Raw genomic sequence first — 17339 nt, 5'->3', positions numbered from 1 at the left:
TTTGTGGAAGTTACCTGTGGCGCTGATGTTTAGGCCGAAGTATGTATAGTTTTTTGTGTGCTCTAGGGCAACAGTGTATAGATGGAATTTGTATTTGTGGTCTTGGTCAATTAAGGTGTGCAGGGTGAATACGTGGTCTGTCATATGATATTTTGGTAAAACACCAATTTGACTCTCTCTCTCTCTCTCTCTCTCTCTCTCTCTTTCTCTTTCTCTTTCTCTTTCTCTCTCTCTGTCAGTTTCTCTCATTATTTTAATTGCAATGTTAAATACAATACCTGTGTTGCAGGTGTTCCAATGCCAGGCTATTCTATGGGTGGGTGAGGGGAGTAATTTAATTACACAAACATTCTAATCGTGATTTAAATAAGGCATCTATTTTCTCTATCCTGCATTATTCTAACAACGATCAACCCACCCGAAAAAAAATGTGTCTCCCAGGAATGCCAGTGAACCCTGCCATGCAAGACTACGGGGCTCCAATGATGCCAAGTATGATGCCAGCTGCCCCCATGCCTATGATGCCAACCATGATGGCACCCCAGCCAGTTGCACCAGGCCTGGATCCCCAGCAGATGGTAGCACAGCAGCAGGCTTTCATCAACCAACAGGCCCTGCTCATGGTAAGGACTTGGAGACACTGGTGGAAAACTGGGACAAACATGCCATGATAACAAACAAACCATAATCCTACCCCTATCCTTAACTCATGTTCTTATGATATCACCATTTCTATTCTAATATGACTACACTTCCTCTCTCTCCGTCGCTCTTTCTCTCTCTCTCCATCACTCTTTATCTCGCTCTCTCTCTCTCTTCATTGGTCTTTCTTTCTTTCTTTCTTTCTTTCTTTCTTTCTTTCTCTCTCTCTCTCTCTCTCTCTCTCTCTCTCTCTCTTCATTGGTCTTTCTTTCTTTCTTTCTCTCTCTCTCTCATCTCTCTCATCACTCTTTCTCTCCATTGCTCTCTCTCTCTATCTCACTCACTCACTCACTCACTCACTCACTCACTCACTCACTCACTCACTCACTCACTCACTCACTCACTCACTCACTCACTCACTCACTCACTCACTCACTCACTCACTCTCTCATGTCTCCTTCTCTCCTCCTCCCTCCCTCTCTAGGCCCAGCAGATGACAATGCAGGCGATGGCTATGTCCCAGCAGCAGACTCAGGAGCAGCAGCGACAGCAGCAGCGGCACCAGGCTAACCTTCGACCCGTCACACCCCCCCTCGCCCCCTCTCCCCCGGCCCAGACACAGACACACCGCCCTGCCCTCTCACCCCCAGCCCAGACACAAACACCCCCCCGCGCCCCTCCGCCGCTAACCACACCCAGCCAGAGGAAACCACAGATACAACACTACATACCTGAGGTATGTATGACAGGGGAGGGGTGTGATGCTAGTGTGTTTGTGCTCAATTCTGCTTGATTCTTTTGATCTTTTATGTACTTAGCCATTCCAAAAAGGTGTAATTTCATTACAAAAGAAACACATTAACAACAACATTATCTTGTAAGCAAACTAACTATGTAAATAAAGTGTCTTTGTTTTTATCAGCCGGACAGAGATGTGGACTTTGTCAGTCCAGACCAGCTGGACTCTTTCAAGGACAAGAGAGAGTTCTTCCAGAAGATTGGTGAGTAGAGTTGGACACACCTACCTATTCAACTTCAGATAATCTGTTGTTTTCACAGGATAAAATGACTATCACTTGTCTTACCTTACACCCAGCTGCCTGTGCTGTCATTCACTCTGTCAGGTTCTCAGCCAAAGCCTCGCCCTGCTCCCAGTAGCCCCCCCAAACAGACCCTTCCCCGCTCCCCCTCCCCACCCCCAGAACCCAGGACTTGGCAACGTCCCGGAGGGAGCCCCCCCAAACAGACCCTTCCCCGCTCTCCCTCCCCCCCCCCACCCCCAGCACCCAAGACTTGGCAACGTCCCGGAGGGAGCCCCCCCAAACAGACCCTTCCCCGCTCTCCCTCCCCCCCCCCACCCCCAGCACCCAGGACTTGGCAACGTCCCCCGTCTCCTCCTGCCAGAGAACCAGACCGCCCCAGCCCTCCTGCCTCCCCGCCCCCTCCCAGCACCAGAATCCGTGACATCATTAAACAGTACCAAAACCGCCCTGTCAACGATCCAAAACCCTTGAAACCAATCAGGTCAGTGGGACTGTGGATCCATCCTATATGTTTGAAGTACATGTCATCTGCTGTGTAGATCCCGCTGCATTAGCGGACATCTAACTCCCTCGCTCCTCTCCAGGGTTCCAGCACAGTTGTTTGTGAAGAAGAAGGATCCTAAAGAGGAGGCCCTTTCTATCCTCAGACATACCGGACCTGTACAACAGCAGAAGGTTAGAGCTGTGTGTACATCCATTGCATGCATTGTTGCCTAGCCCGAGACATGTTGGTGAGGAGTGTTGGAGCTAACATATCCATTCAGTTACCTAGCCTATAGTAATACTCTTCTCCCCTCCCCCCATCAGAGACAGCCTCCCCCCGCACGGCAGCCCTCTCCTCCCTCCACCAGAGGGCCTCACTCCATTTCCAACAACATGATGCAGAAACAGCGCTCCCTCGCCGACCTGTTCGGCACTCAGGGCCCCCCCGAGAACCGTCCGCCTGCTCCCCCCGGGTTCGCCCCTCCTCCTCCTGCCCTAGTCCAACACATCTATGAGAGCTTGCCAGACCCCCCCACCAAGGCTGCCCCCACACTCAGTAAGTTAAACTACTTCAGCGGTACAGTACGGGCAGGCATGGACAGTAGTACTGTGTTTGTGTTTGCACTGTTGTGTCTGCACCGCCTGACCAGCCATAGCCTCAGATACACGTTCCATAACTCCGATACCGCAGTCACAACTCCACAGAGAAGTAAAGTAACTCACATTCTTTGTGTTTGGTGAGGAGTGTTAGATTTGTGTTTCATTGTTGGGAATTGTTAGATACTACTGCGCTGTTGGAGCTAGGAACACAAGCATTTCACTACACCCGCAATAACATCTGCTAAATATGGGTATGTGACCAGTAACATTTGATTGGATTTATTTGCTTGAATCCTTCTATTGTTCCATCTGGTGTATGTTAAATGGAGGGAGAAGGGACTGGTCACCATTTAAGACTTATACATAGATAAGCAATTGGCATCATTCATCCAATTAAATAATACATTCAAACTCTCCCATTCACATTTTTTTCATAATTTACGAATCAGACACTATATCAAAGGGAAAATTCAAACTGTTGACATCCTCCCTGTACAACATGTGTTTTATGGTTTGCTCCAGCGCCCTCCCAATTCAAAACACCTCATCTCACAGTTTGTCTCCTTTTTCTCCAGCTACACAGAGGCCTCTACTGGTCATCTCAAGGAGACTTGGGGTAAAGAGTTAAATATTGAGCTCTCAGATGATCTATGGGGAGAAGCCCTGTCTAGAATTCATTCCTGTTCCATCATTGCCAGATATCAATGGATACAATGCAAAGTCATGCATAGATGTCATTACTCCAAAACTAAATGACATAGAATTTACCCCCAGGTCTCCCCACTGTGTGACAAGTGTAAAGCCTCAGAAGGTTCATGAACTCATCTTTTTAGGCTCTGCCCCCTACTTAATCATTTCTGGAGGAACATATTTGATTGGTTTTCAAAGGTTTATGAGAGGGCCATTGAACCTGAAGTGAAACTTGCTCTCTTTGGCTGCTCAGAGTCTGTTCTAAGATCGTGCTATGAGGAACAACAGGCTCTGATGTTTGGAATGGTGGCTGCAAAAAAAAGGATCCTCACAGAATGGAAGTCCCCCACCCCCCTTTGCTTCCGTAGACGGCTAGCAGAAATAATTAACACCATTAACTTGGGAAATATACATTATTTTCAGGACCAACTCCTTCAGCAGATGTCTCCAGGTTTGGGGTCCGTTTCTGCCCCGTCTGGACGGAGACTGACTGTGAACACTGACTAGGAACACTTACTGTTGTTGTAACTGTCACTCTTGCTCTCTTCTTGTCCCATGTCTTGCTTAAGCTATGCTTCATTTCATATGTCTGGCAGCTGTGTTATTCCTTTGTTTGTACTAAATTGCTGAATATATACAAAATATACAACAACATAAAAGCAAGTGATTTGATTCGTCCTCCGTAGATCTGCTGTCTGGGGTGGAGAGTGTCCGCACCCAACTCCACAGGTTCTCTGCCAGCGTCTACTTCTCCTACTCGGCTATGCCTGGCAAACTGTTCCTACGCAAAGAGGTGAGCTGGAACTGCAGGCGAGAACATAGAACGGTCTGTATTGTTCTACAATGTGTTTGCATTATACTGTATGTGAATCACAATCATTTCCCTGTGTGTGTTCAGGTGTTTTACCCCAGAGAGAAGTTCAACCACCCCTACATCCTCAATCTCCTCTGTGAGCAGGTCAGTGTTGATTATTTCCCTGTGACCCTTTTTTATTCACTACCTCCTACATATCACACCTTATATTAATATAAATCCGGGTTTTTGTTTCCCTTTCAGATCATGAGAGACACGTACTGTGACACCTGTGTGAGGATCTCCAGAGAGGAGAGGAGGAAAATGAAGGACCTACTGAGTGAGTCTAGTTGTTATTTTACCAGGGGAGTCTCGTTGTTTTTCTACCAGGTGAGTCTCGTTGTTTTTTACCAGGTGAGTCTAGTTGTTTTTTTTACCAGGGGAGTCTCGTTGTTTTTTTACCAGGTGAGTCTAGTTGTTTCTTTTACCAGGTGAGTCTAGTTGTTTCTTTTACCAGGGACGTCTAGTTGTTTCTTTTACCAGGGGAGTCTAGTTGTTTCTTTTACCAGGGGAGTCTAGTTGTTTCTTTTACCAGGGGAGTCTAGTTGTTTCTTTTACCAGGGACGTCTAGTTGTTTCTTTTACCAGGGGAGTCTAGTTGTTGTTTTTTACCAGGGGAGTCTCGTTGTTTTTTTACCAGGGGAGTCTAGTTGTTTCTTTTACCAGGTGAGTCTAGTTGTTTCTTTTACCAGGTGAGTCTAGTTGTTTCTTTTACCAGGTGAGTCTAGTTGTTTCTTTTACCAGGTGAGTCTAGTTGGGGGTTTTTACCAGGTGAGTCTAGTTTTTTTTTTTTTACCAGGTACGTCTAGTTGGGTTTTTTTTACCAGGTGAGTCTAGTTGTTTCTTTTACCAGGTGAGTCTAGTTGTTTCTTTTACCAGGTGAGTCTAGTTGGGGTTTTTTACCAGGTGAGTCTAGTTGGGGGTTTTTACCAGGGACGTCTAGTTGTTTTTTTTTACCAGGTGAGTCTAGTTGTTTCTTTTACCAGGTGAGTCTAGTTGTTTCTTTTACCAGGTGAGTCTAGTTGGGGGTTTTTACCAGGTGAGTCTAGTTGGGGGTTTTTACCAGGGACGTCTAGTTGTTTTTTTTTACCAGGTGAGTCTAGTTGTTTCTTTTACCAGGTGAGTCTAGTTGTTTCTTTTACCAGGTGAGTCTAGTTGTTTTTTTACCAGGTGAGTCTAGTTTTTTTTTTTACCAGGTGAGTCTAGTTTTTTTTTTTACCAGGTGAGTCTAGTTGTTTCTTTTACCAGGTGAGTCTAGTTGTTTCTTTTACCAGGTGAGTCTAGTTGTTTCTTTTACCAGGTGAGTCTAGTTGGTTTTTTTTTACCAGGTGAGTCTAGTTGGGTTTTTTTTACCAGGTGAGTCTAGTTGGGGGTTTTTTACCAGGTGAGTCTAGTTGTTGTTTTTTACCAGGTACGTCTAGTTGTTTTTTTTTACCAGGTGAGTCTAGTTGTTTCTTTTACCAGGTGAGTCTAGTTGTTTCTTTTACCAGGTGAGTCTAGTTGTTTCTTTTACCAGGTGAGTCTAGTTGTTTCTTTTACCAGGTGAGTCTAGTTGTTTTTTTACCAGGTGAGTCTAGTTGTTTTTTTACCAGGTGAGTCTAGTTGTTTTTTTACCAGGTGAGTCTAGTTGTTTTTTTTACCAGGTGAGTCTAGTTGTTTTTTTACCAGGTGAGTCTAGTTGTTTTTTTACCAGGTGAGTCTAGTTGTTTTTTTACCAGGTGAGTCTAGTTGTTTTTTTACCAGGTGAGTCTAGTTGTTTTTTTACCAGGTGAGTCTAGTTGTTTTTTACCAGGTGACTCTAGTTGTTTTTTTACCAGGTGAGTCTAGTTGTTTTTTACCAAGTGACTCCAGTTGTTTTTTTACCAGGTGAGTCTAGTTGGTTATTCCAGGTAAATATTACTGTTCTGAACTTCCATCCCACTGTATCTCCTTACGTTCTTTCCCTCCTTCCTTCTCTCTCTATTCTCTCTCCTCTCTCTATTCTCCATTATTCCCTCTCTATTCTCTCTCTATTCTCCCTCCTTCTCTCTCTATTCTCTGTCCTTTTCTCTCTATTCTCCCTCTATTCCAGCCAGTTTCCATGTGGGTACAAGTGTCAGCTTGGTCCAGGATGACACCATGAAGAAGAGGATAGTGATGGCTGCCAGAGACAACTGGGAAAACTACTTCACAAGACTGTTCCCTGTCAATGTGAGTTTTCTCCCTCTCTCCCTCTCTCCCTCTCTCCCTATCTCTCTCTCTCTCTCCTGTGTGTTAGAGGCTGGAGTGTGTATAAACCTGTGTGTGTGTGTGCGTATTGCGTGTGTGTGTGTGTGTGTGTTGTAGGGTGATACCAGCGGGGACACCCAGGTATTGGGTGTGTCTCATCGTGGGCTTCGTCTGCTGAAGGTGGCCAGAGCATCAGGCATCAACCCCAAACACCTGATTTTGCTACGCAGCTACAGGTACTCCTATCCTTCAATCACAACAAAATGGAAAGATGTATGAACTTTGAACTATGAATGATTAAGTGAGAGTAAACATCTAGTATGTGATGTCGGTGTATGTTCTCCCTGTGTGTGTACAGTAAGTGCTGTGGTTTTCTCTGTGTAGCTATGCGGAGCTGCTGTCGGTGAAGCTGCGGTCTGCAGACATGGTAGAGTTCAGTCTGAAAGAAGAACAGCTGCAGCTGCAGAGCAACAGAGCTGTTCAGATCACTGCTATGGTCAGGCTGTTCCACCAAGAGCTCGTCGAGGTAACCGCCCTCCTCTTCCTCATCTTAAATCATACAAATTGTTGTTTATATACGTTACATGACCAACAGGATGTGGACACCTGCTCGTCAAACATCTCAATCCAAAATCATGGACATTAATATGGAGTTGGTCCCCCCGTTGCTGCTATAACAGCCTCCACTTTTCTGGATGTTGGAACATTGCTGCGGGGACTTGCTTCCATTCAGCCACAAGAACATTAGTGAGGTCGGGCACTGATGTTGGGCGAATTGGCCTGGCTCGCAGTCTGCGTTCCAATGTAACCCAAAAGTATTTGATGGGGTTGAGGTTAGGGCTCTGTGCAGGCCAGTCAAGTTCTTTCACACCGATCTCGACAAACCATTTCTGTATGGACCTCGCTTTGTCATGCTGAAACAGGAAACTGTTACCACAATGTAGGAAGCACAGAATCGTTTCGAATTTAATTTTATGCTGTAGCGTTAAGAGTTCCCTTCACTGGAACTAAGGGGCCTAGCCAAAACCATTATTCCTCCTCCACCAAACTTTACAGTTGGCACTATGCATTCAGGCAGGTAGCGTTCTCCTGGCATCCGCCAAACCCAGACTTGTCCGCCGAACTGCCAAATGGTGAAGCAATTCATCACTTTACACCACTCCAGCTAACGCTTGGCATTGTGAATGGTGATCTTAGGCTTGTGTGCAGCTGCTCGGCCATGGAAACCCATTTCATGAAGCTTGTGGCGAACAGTTCTTGTGCTGCTCGTTGCTTCCAGAGACCGTTTGGAACTCGGTAGTGAGTGTTGCAACTGAGGACAGACAATTTGTATGTGCTACGCACTTCAGCCCTCGGCAGTCCTGCTCTGTGAGCCTGTGTGGCCTACTACTATGTGGCTGAGCTGTTGTTCTTCCTAGACCTTTCCACTTCACAATAACAGCCCTTACAATTAACCGTGGCAACTCCAGCAGGGCAGAGATTTGATAAACTGACTTGTTGGAAAAGTGGCATGCTATGACGGTGGCACGTTGAAAGTCACTGAGCTCTTTAGTTCTACTGCCAATGTTTGTCTATGGCGATTGCATGGCTGTGTGTTCGGTTTTATACACCTGTCATCAACGGGTGTGCCTGAAATAGGCGAATCCACAAATTTGATGGGGTGTCCACATACTTGTGTATATATAGTGTATATTTCCTGGTACATCTTACTGTATATAATCTTTGTTGTGTATAACCTCCTACCAAACCTTCTCAGGGCTCGGATCATGTGATCGCCCTGAAGAGCTTTGAGACGGTCGACAAGAGCCTGCTCAACTTCCGCAAGGGTGACATCATCAAACTGCTGCCCATAGATGGCCTCAAACCAGGTGAGGTCATCACAGTGACCTTTGACCTCTGTCTCTCTCTCTGTGACAGTCCTAACCCTGCTCTCTCCCTCTCTCTCAGGTTGGTGTTTCGGTTCCATTGGGGGGCGCTCGGGTCTCTTCCCCACGGACATCACTCAGCCGTCTGCCCCTCCTGACTACCACCATGTCCACCTTGACCGCCGCGACGAGAGGAGGAAGAGCATGAGAGCTCCAGCCCCCAGACCCACCTCCCACAACGGCTCAGCACAGCCCAGCCGAGATGGCTCTGTCCTGGGGTCGGCTCGGTCGGTTCAGGGTAGTGAGATGAATGACGTACAGACGTTCCTGATGACAGAGTTTGCCATGAAATACTTCAGAGATGCTGCCACGAGGTAAGAGGGTCATTTTAATTTAACCTTTATTTAACTAGGCAAGTCAGTTAATATCTAATTCTTATTTACAATGATGGCCTACACCGGCCAAACCCGGACGACGCTGGGCCAGTTGTGCGCCGCCCTATGGGACTCCCAATCACGGCCGGTTGTGATACTGCCTGAAATCGAACCAGGGTCTCTAGCACTGAGATACAGTGCCTTAGACAGCTGCGCCACTTGGGAGCCCAATTACAACCCTGGTAATAGGGTTGTACAATGTACAGTGTGTAATCTTATGTTTAGTGTTACAACTGTCTCCCATAACTACACAATCACCTCTTCTTTTTCTCTTTAATCATCCCTCCTTCTCCTCCTCTCTCTCTTCCTTTCTCCTGCTCTTTCTCTTCCTTTCTCCTCCTCTTTCTCCTGCTCTTTCTCTTCCTCTTTCTCCTCCTCTTTCTCCTTCTCCCTTTGTCTCTCTATCACAGCATGGAGGGTAGAGGTTTTCTTGATGGAGGTAGAAACTTCTCAGAGATGGTTCAGTACACAGAGGTTCCCGTTCAGGAATCTCTCATCCTGTACGCTGATCCTGATCTTAATAACCTGGCTGTCCAGGCCTTCATGAGTGAGTACACACACACACACACACACACACACACACACACACACACACACACACACACACACACACACACACACACACACACACACACACACACACCTGCACGGACACTGTTTAAGTGTACATTGCGTATCAATTTTTCGCTTCGATACTACGCTCTCTGAAGGTGTGATGCAGTTCATGGGAGACCAGCCTCTGGGGAATCACAAGTCTGAGGAAGACTGTGTCAGCCATGTCATGATGGTGAGACATACATATATCTTACACACACGCACACTATCGCTCACCGTACACTCCTAAAGAGGATACAACTGCTTGAATGAAAACATGGGAGAAATATCTGTCCATTGTGTTTGTGTGTTCAGCTGGGGAAGGAGAAGGAGTTCCTGAGAGACGAGATCTACTGCCAGGTCATCAAACAGACCACTAACAACACTCACAGGTGAGAGGCTGGCAGTCTGTGTATAAATCTTTACCTGTGAATAGTGTACAGAGGGTCAATTCCTTACGTGTGTGTGTGTGTGTGTGTGGTATACAGGCAGAGCTGTACCCGAGGTTGGCGTTTATTGAACCTGGTAACAGGGTTCTTCCCCTGTTCTGGCACTCTCTATCCCTACGTCACACAACTCTTACAAAACATCAGCCAAGACCCCTCACACCCTTACCAAGGTACACACACACAGCCCTGCACCCCTCACACACTGGCGATGCCCCCAAAGAGATCCCTTTAAAAGTCTGCAGCTGTCTGCTACCCCAGTGCTCTTCTGTATCTAATGCAGATGTGTGTGTGTGTGTGTGTGTGTGTGTGTGTGTGTGTGTGTGTGTGTGTGTGTGTGTGTGTGTGTGTGTGTGTGTGTGTGTGTGTGTGTGTGTTTCCTCTCCATCTCAGAGCTGTCTCAATACTGTAAGGAGAACCTGTTCCGGTCTCTGATCCATGGAGGTCGCAGACACGTCCCCTCTCAAGTAGAGATGGAAGCTATACTGGTGAGACATGAGTGTGGATATTATTTTATTTTATTTTGTGACGATCAGTTCCGTCATCGCTTGGCGTGTGTTGTTCTCTGTAGGCTGGCAGAAGCTCTCGCCGGTTCCCCATCAAGCTGCCGGGTGGAGTAGACTTCCCCTGTAAGATACGCAGCTTTAGCGTAAGTCAAGTCTCCTTCTTTTTCCTTCTCTCCTTTCCCCTGCCTCCCTTTAATTATCATCATGAGAAAAATAAAGATTGACTATGTGTACCCAGGTGGCTCTGGAGGTGGTGGAAGAGCTGTGTACAGAGATGGGCATCCAGGACCTGTCAGAAGTCAACGAGTTCTCTATCCATGCCAGCCGGGACCAGGGTAGGAGGACAAACAGACATCATATAGCTAACATGCTATAGCTTATATAACCCAAATTACTCACCAAAACTGTTCACCTGCAACTGAAAAAAGATTGTTAGACATTCATTTTGTGACCGCAAAACTATCGTAGAGGCTTCCCTTACAGAAAAAAACCCCACATGATTTCACGTGAAATTTCCCATGTGATCACATAACCTTTCACATTCTAATTCATTCTGAATCTAATTGTTACATGATGCCCCACAAACAAAAATGAGTCATTAGGATGTCACGAAATACATTGTGTGTTTATTTCTACAGTAATTATTATTCAACATGTCCTCACCTGGGATTTCAACTCACAACCTCTTGGTTCACAGCATTCCAATCTTCCTGTTAAAATAAAACAATAAAAAATATTATATTTATCATAGTGATTCAGTAGTAACATTAAAACAGAATAAATATCCTGCCAACATTAGTCAGATTAACAGCAGTCAGATGGTATTCTTTTTCTAAGTGCAGAGATGTAGTATAGGTAATGAATGTGTAGAGATGTATTATAGGTAATGAATGTGTAGAGATGTATTATAGGTAATGAATACGTAGAGATGTATTATAGGTAATGAATATGCATAGATGTATTATAGATAATGAATATGTAGAGATGTATTATAGGTAATGAATATGTAGAGATGTATTATAGGTAATGAATATGTAGAGATGTATTATAGGTAATGAATATGCATAGATGTATTATAGATAATGAATATGTAGAGATGTATTATAGGTAATGAATATGTAGAGATGTATTATAGGTAATGAATACGTAGAGATGTATTATAGGTAATGAATATGCATAGATGTATTATAGATAATGAATATGTAGAGATGTATTATAGGTAATGAATATGTAGAGATGTATTATAGGTAATGAATATGTAGAGATGTATTATAGGTAATGAATATGTAGAGATGTATTATAGATAATGAATATGTAGGGGACTTCTAAGAATGCTACAGACTTTGTGGAGAAGCAGAAAGATCTCTCTTCTTCTCTCTTCGTCCTGCCTCATCACAACCTCCTTCCTGCCTCTCTTCTTCCTCTCGTCCGTCAGAGGGGATGGTGCGGCCAATCCACCCTGATGAGTATCTGTTTGACTTCCTTTTGGATGACGGCTCCATCTTCCTGTCCTTCCACCGCGTCATGTGGACACACCCCCTTCACTTCGACAATGACCTGTACCTGGAGTTCCACTTCCAACAGGTACCATAATAACAACATCTAGTTCTGTTATTACCATAGAAAACACCTCCAGTTATGTCAGGCCCTGGTGACAACCCTTTTGTTCCTGTAGTTGAATGAACTCCTTCTGTCCCTGTCTGTTGCCTGCAGGTCCTGGGTGATTACCTGGATGGCAAACTGCTGCTGCCAAGCGGTGGTGCCAATACTGTACAGCAGATGGCAGAGCTGGCTGTCCTGCAGCATCTGGCACAGGGTCTTACTCAAGAGCCCTCTGTGTGAGTACTAGCCTTAACCTTTAGCCTTTAGCTCAGTGTTACTCACTATTTTTTGTAAGGGGGCCACTTTGGGTTGAGACAATCATTCAGAGAGCCGCACAGATCTTTAATTTGTTATACTTTTTCTTCCAATATTAACTAATCATCAATTTGAGAGCAAATTGAGAGCAATAGAGCACCTGTAATTGATTTGATGTACAGCACATCACAAATATATACATACACACATCAAATAGGCTCCATCACATGTATAAGACCTATATTAAGGGTTACCTCAGTCGTTGGATGAGCAAACATGTCCCTTCTGCTCCTTGACTGAATTCATTCTGAATGTTTAGTCTGTTGTTGCTATTCTAGTTAGGCAATCCAGGTGTGCATTGGTCAGTCTGTTTTCACAATGTTCATTGTTGAAAATGTTGCTTCACATGAATAAGTCCTGCACACACTGCTTCAGAAGTGGATACTCTTAGTTCACCTTGCAATGTGTCATCTGCCTGCAGCTCCACTATCACACTCTCTATTTCAGCACGGTCAGGACAGAGGGCTGTGATGACTGGGGTCAGAGATGACACTATATCACTCTCTATTCCAGCACGGTCAGGACAGAGGACTGTGATGACTGGGGTCAGAGATGACACTATCTCACTCTCTGTTCCAGCACGGTCAGGACAGAGGACTGTGATGACTGGGGTCAGAGATGACACTATCTCACTCTCTATTCCAGCACGGTCAGGACAGAGGATTGTGATGACTGGGGTCAGAGATGACACTGGCACATGAAAGGGGTTCTCAATGAAGTTGAAAAACTCCTTGTACTCCATGATATCCTTGAATCTCGACTCAAACTCCAACTTCAACTCTTTCAACACACGCACAAATGCATCAAAGTTAAAATGCTGCAGTGTGTCTGGGTTGGATGTGGTGACTGCCCTGAGTTTTGGGAAATGAACAATCTGTCTGTCAGGTATGAACATTGTGGTGATTTTATTTTGAAATGCTGTGACCACACGCTGTATTTTGCCCGGAGTTTGAGCTTTCCCTTGGAGCTGGAGATTCACAGTGTTCAGGAGTCAGGTGACGTCAGTAAAACAAAAAAAGCTTTAATATCCACTGTGGATCATCCAGCTCTGGCTCCTCTCTCCCCTAGCTTCCAAAAAATGCATGGATTTGAGGGAGGAGAGAGAGAAATCTTTCTAAAACGCCACGAGACAGCCATCTCACCTCATTGTGAAATATCAAGTCGCTGTATTCTGTCTGGTATTCCTCCAGCAACTCGCGGAGCTGCCGGTGATTCAGTGCCGTCGCAATAATAATGTTCACCACGCGCACGACTTCCTGGATCACATTCTGTCACATCTTGTTTCTCGCGAGTATCCAAGCAATCTCATATGTTGCCTCTGTCGTTTTCTCTGCAACAGTGCTAGATCTGTCCATCATTTGTTGCTGTCCTTTGAGTTGCGCTAATTTGTTGTTTCTGAGGTTGCTTTGTGCAAGATATGTTTTGTCAAAGTGGGCATGGTGTGACTGGAAATGTCGCTCTAAATTTTCTTGTTGAAAACAATTGACCGTCTTCTGGCAAATAAGACAAAGTGAGCTAGTCCCATCATGCAGTACAAAAAAATACTTATCTGTCCATTTCTCTTGGAACTTTGTGTTCTTCTTGAATCAACCGTATCCTTCTCTTAGCCACCGGAGCCACGTTAGCTACGCTAGCTACATTAGCTAGCTGCATATCCCCGCCGCCATCTTCCTGATTTTCCTGGTTCTCCGGTGGTTGTTCGTTCATAGCTGTCACGTTGTTCTCCAGCTCTTCCCCCTCATTTTCATTGTCAATAGATTTACTTTTCTTTTTTATAATGAATTCATCCATGTCGACCAGACTGCAAAATTAGCCAGTAGCAAACTGATATGTGTCAGTAGCTGAAGCTGAGCAGTTGTTTTATTTCGGCAAACGTTCTATTTCGGCCTTTCTGTTCAACAGCTGCGCTTTACTGCCATCTATCTGCCGTCCAGGGAACAATAGATATATTCAATGGAGTGATTCAGGCCTGCATTAAACACATTGCATTGAAATTGTATCATTGTTATGTGTTATGAATGGAAAATAGGAAAATCACTGCCAGCCTCGCAATGAGTACCACTGCTTTAGCCCCTACACTCAGCAGCCCTCACTGTGAGCCATACTGTTGTTTTCAAACCGGACATAAGTGATTGTTCTCTCTGTCCTGTGTTAAGAGTGATGGAGTTACTGATAGTTCTCTCTCTTCTGTCCCTGTCAGGCCTGAACTGAAGGAGTACCTCCCCCGACAGGAAAGGGGCAGCACCAACCTGGAGCAGATCCACTCTATCTCTCTCAGAGAGAGAACCACCATGCTGTCCCTCAGCCCCCACGACGCTAAAGCACGCTTCCTCGGTGAGGCACCAACACACACACACAGCACGCACACACTTTTATTTTGGCCTTGGTTGTGTAAAGCACTTTGTGATAAATGTATTTGTAAATATATTTAGATTCACTATATCTACAGTATAATGCTGTATAAATATAATTCTATTGATTGATTTGCTGCCTCTATCCCCAGAGTGCCTGAGCTCCCTACCTCTGTTCGGCTCTAATATCTTCCTGGCTCAGAAGGCCAGCCATCGCAGTTGCCCCTCGCCCTGCCTGGTGGCTGTCAACCAACAGGAAGTGTTGTTCTGCCATCCCAAAACACAGGTAACGAAGTTACACCCCAGAAACACTGCTGTGTATGGAGGGACACCCCAAACGTACATAATGTAGGCATAGTGTTTCGGGAATTATGAGTGAACTGATCGATCATGATGGATTTTATGGATCTATGGCTTTGAAAGATGTCTGCTATTATTAATGTTTTAATCATTACTAGTTCACATTTTACTAATGCTTTCTAATAATTTTCCTGTGTTATTCAGGAGCGGGCGTTTGTGATCCCGTTGGTGGAAGTGCAGTCACTGAGCTTGGTCAAACCCAAGCAAGACAAGAAGGTGCCAGGAGTGGAGATCAAATACGGCAACCCAGGACGCCCAAAAAACATCACCGTCCACCTCAAACAGGTGAAGTACAACTCAGTACACAGTAGGCTATGACAGTGCGGTGGTCACCAACCCCCAGTCCCGTGTAGAGATACATGGAGTGCAGAATTTAGTTGGAGCTTTCCAGGACCCCAGGTTGGTGAGCGCTGGTGTATGGGTTAGTTGTGGAAGCTGTGGGGTTAGACAGTGGAAGGGATATGGGTTAGTTGTGGAAGCTGTGGGGTTAGACAGTGGAAGGGATATGGGTTAGTTGTGGAAGCTGTGGGGTTAGACAGTGGAAGGGATATGGGTTAGTTGTGGAAGCTGTGGGGTTAGACAGTGGAAGCTGTGGGGTTAGACAGTGGAAGCTGTGGGGTTAGACAGTGGAAGGGATATGGGTTAGTTGTGGAAGCTGTGGGGTTAGACAGTGGAAGCTGTGGGGTTAGACAGTGGAAGGGATATGGGTTAGTTGTGGAAGCTGTGGGGTTAGACAGTGGAAGCTGTGGGGTTAGACAGTGGAAGGGATATGGGCACTAAGGGCAGCGCACGTTAGAGATGCAACCTGAACGCTACTCAATTGTGTGTGTGTGTGTGTGTGTGTGTGTGTGTGTGTGTGTGTGTGTGTGTGTGTGTGTGTGTGTGTGTGTGTGTGTGTGTGTGTGTGTGTGTGTGTGTGTGTGTGTGTGTGTGTGTGTGTGTGTGTGTGTGTTATTTTTCTCTGCCCCACAGGCTAAGGAGTTGTGCCACATCGTTGCTGTCATTATGGAGAAGCTGGTACAACCACCCATCAATAGTTCTGTCTCTAGCCGCAACTAGTAGACGCACGCACACAGACACAAACACCTACCCACACACACACACAAACACCTACCCACACACACACACACAAACACCTACCCACACACACACACACAAACACCTACCCACACACACACACAAACACCTACCCACACACAAACACCTACCCACACAGACACCCACACACAAACACCTACCCACACAAACACCTACCCACACACAAACACCTATCCACACAGACACACAAACACCTACCCACACACACACACACACACACACAAACACCTACCCACACAGACACACACACACAAGCACCTACCCACACACGCACACAAACATCTACCCACCCACACACACACACTCTTAGAGAGGGAGCCTGCTGATACCCTCAGCCTAGATGTCTCAGGATCAGCCGATTGATAAACGGGCCTGCGCTGATGATTATCAAAACAGATCAATGCCTAGATATTTTTATCTACAACATTTAGTTATAAAAAATCTACATATTACAGCTATGAGTACCAATGAATGTCCACATTTTAAATTCCTTTGTATGTGTTTATATAACCAATGCATCAATGTGAAGATTTATTTGCAATAAATGTTTGTGTAATTTAAGGCCAGGCACCACACCCTCACAGGGTCATTTTCCCCCCTTAATCAATATAACAATGAACTTTTACCAGTTGAATGCAGACACAATTATAATATTTTTTTGTATTACAATTCTTCTGAAATATTTTGTTTAAATATGCAAATGATGCAATATCTAATTAAATGGGCACATATTTGCATATCATGCAAATCTATTTTTCTGAACACTGGATAAAGTCAGTCTAAAAATGTTGGTTTCATTTTGTTAAGACACTCCAGGACCGGACTTGTCCAGAGCAGATTGTGGATAAATACTTGTTATCTTTCTATCTGTGAAATACTAGACACGCACATAAAATACATTTTTGGGGCATTTTTCCAATGAAAATGTTATCTAGAATAAAAAATGTACAACATACAATATATGTACAAAAGTTTGTGGACACCCCTTCAAATGAGGGTATTCGGCTATTTCAGCCACACCCGTTGCTGACAGGTGTATAAAATCGAGCACACAGCCATGCAATCTCCATAGACAAACATTGTCAGTAGAATGACTCAGTGACTTTCAACGTGGCACGGTCATAGGATGCCACCTTTCCAACAAGTCAGTTCGTCAAATGTCTGCACTGCTAGGGCCACCCTGGTCAACTGTAAGTGCTTTTATTGTGAAGTGGAAACATCTAGGAGCAAAATGGGCTCATCCACGAAGT

At 45.1% G+C, this 17339-nt stretch overlaps 1 protein-coding gene across 1 annotated transcript; it reads left to right on the top strand.

The window, feature by feature from the left end:
• The first annotated feature begins 1937 nt into the window (after positions 1–1937).
• LOC120045424 (unconventional myosin-XV-like) lies at positions 1938–16117 on the top strand. The gene is made up of 24 exons (XM_038990303.1): positions 1938–2166; positions 2270–2360; positions 2493–2724; positions 4145–4251; positions 4357–4416; positions 4516–4591; positions 6382–6500; positions 6636–6754; positions 6903–7044; positions 8275–8386; positions 8466–8757; positions 9228–9364; positions 9528–9604; positions 9727–9803; positions 9900–10030; positions 10251–10345; positions 10429–10506; positions 10602–10698; positions 11799–11947; positions 12077–12201; positions 14481–14614; positions 14784–14917; positions 15136–15276; positions 15964–16117. Exons 3-24 carry the CDS (start codon positions 2562–2564, stop codon positions 16048–16050), a joined length of 2652 nt encoding a protein of 883 aa, XP_038846231.1. The 5' UTR covers positions 1938–2166; positions 2270–2360; positions 2493–2561; the 3' UTR covers positions 16051–16117.
• Positions 16118–17339: the final 1222 nt, after the last annotated feature.

Source organism: Salvelinus namaycush, chromosome 4 (assembly GCF_016432855.1).
Source record: "Salvelinus namaycush isolate Seneca chromosome 4, SaNama_1.0, whole genome shotgun sequence".
Classification (NCBI taxonomy): Eukaryota; Metazoa; Chordata; class Actinopteri; order Salmoniformes; family Salmonidae; genus Salvelinus; species Salvelinus namaycush.
Note: the sequence above shows the minus strand (reverse complement) of the source record. Positions and strands in the feature narration are given on the sequence as shown.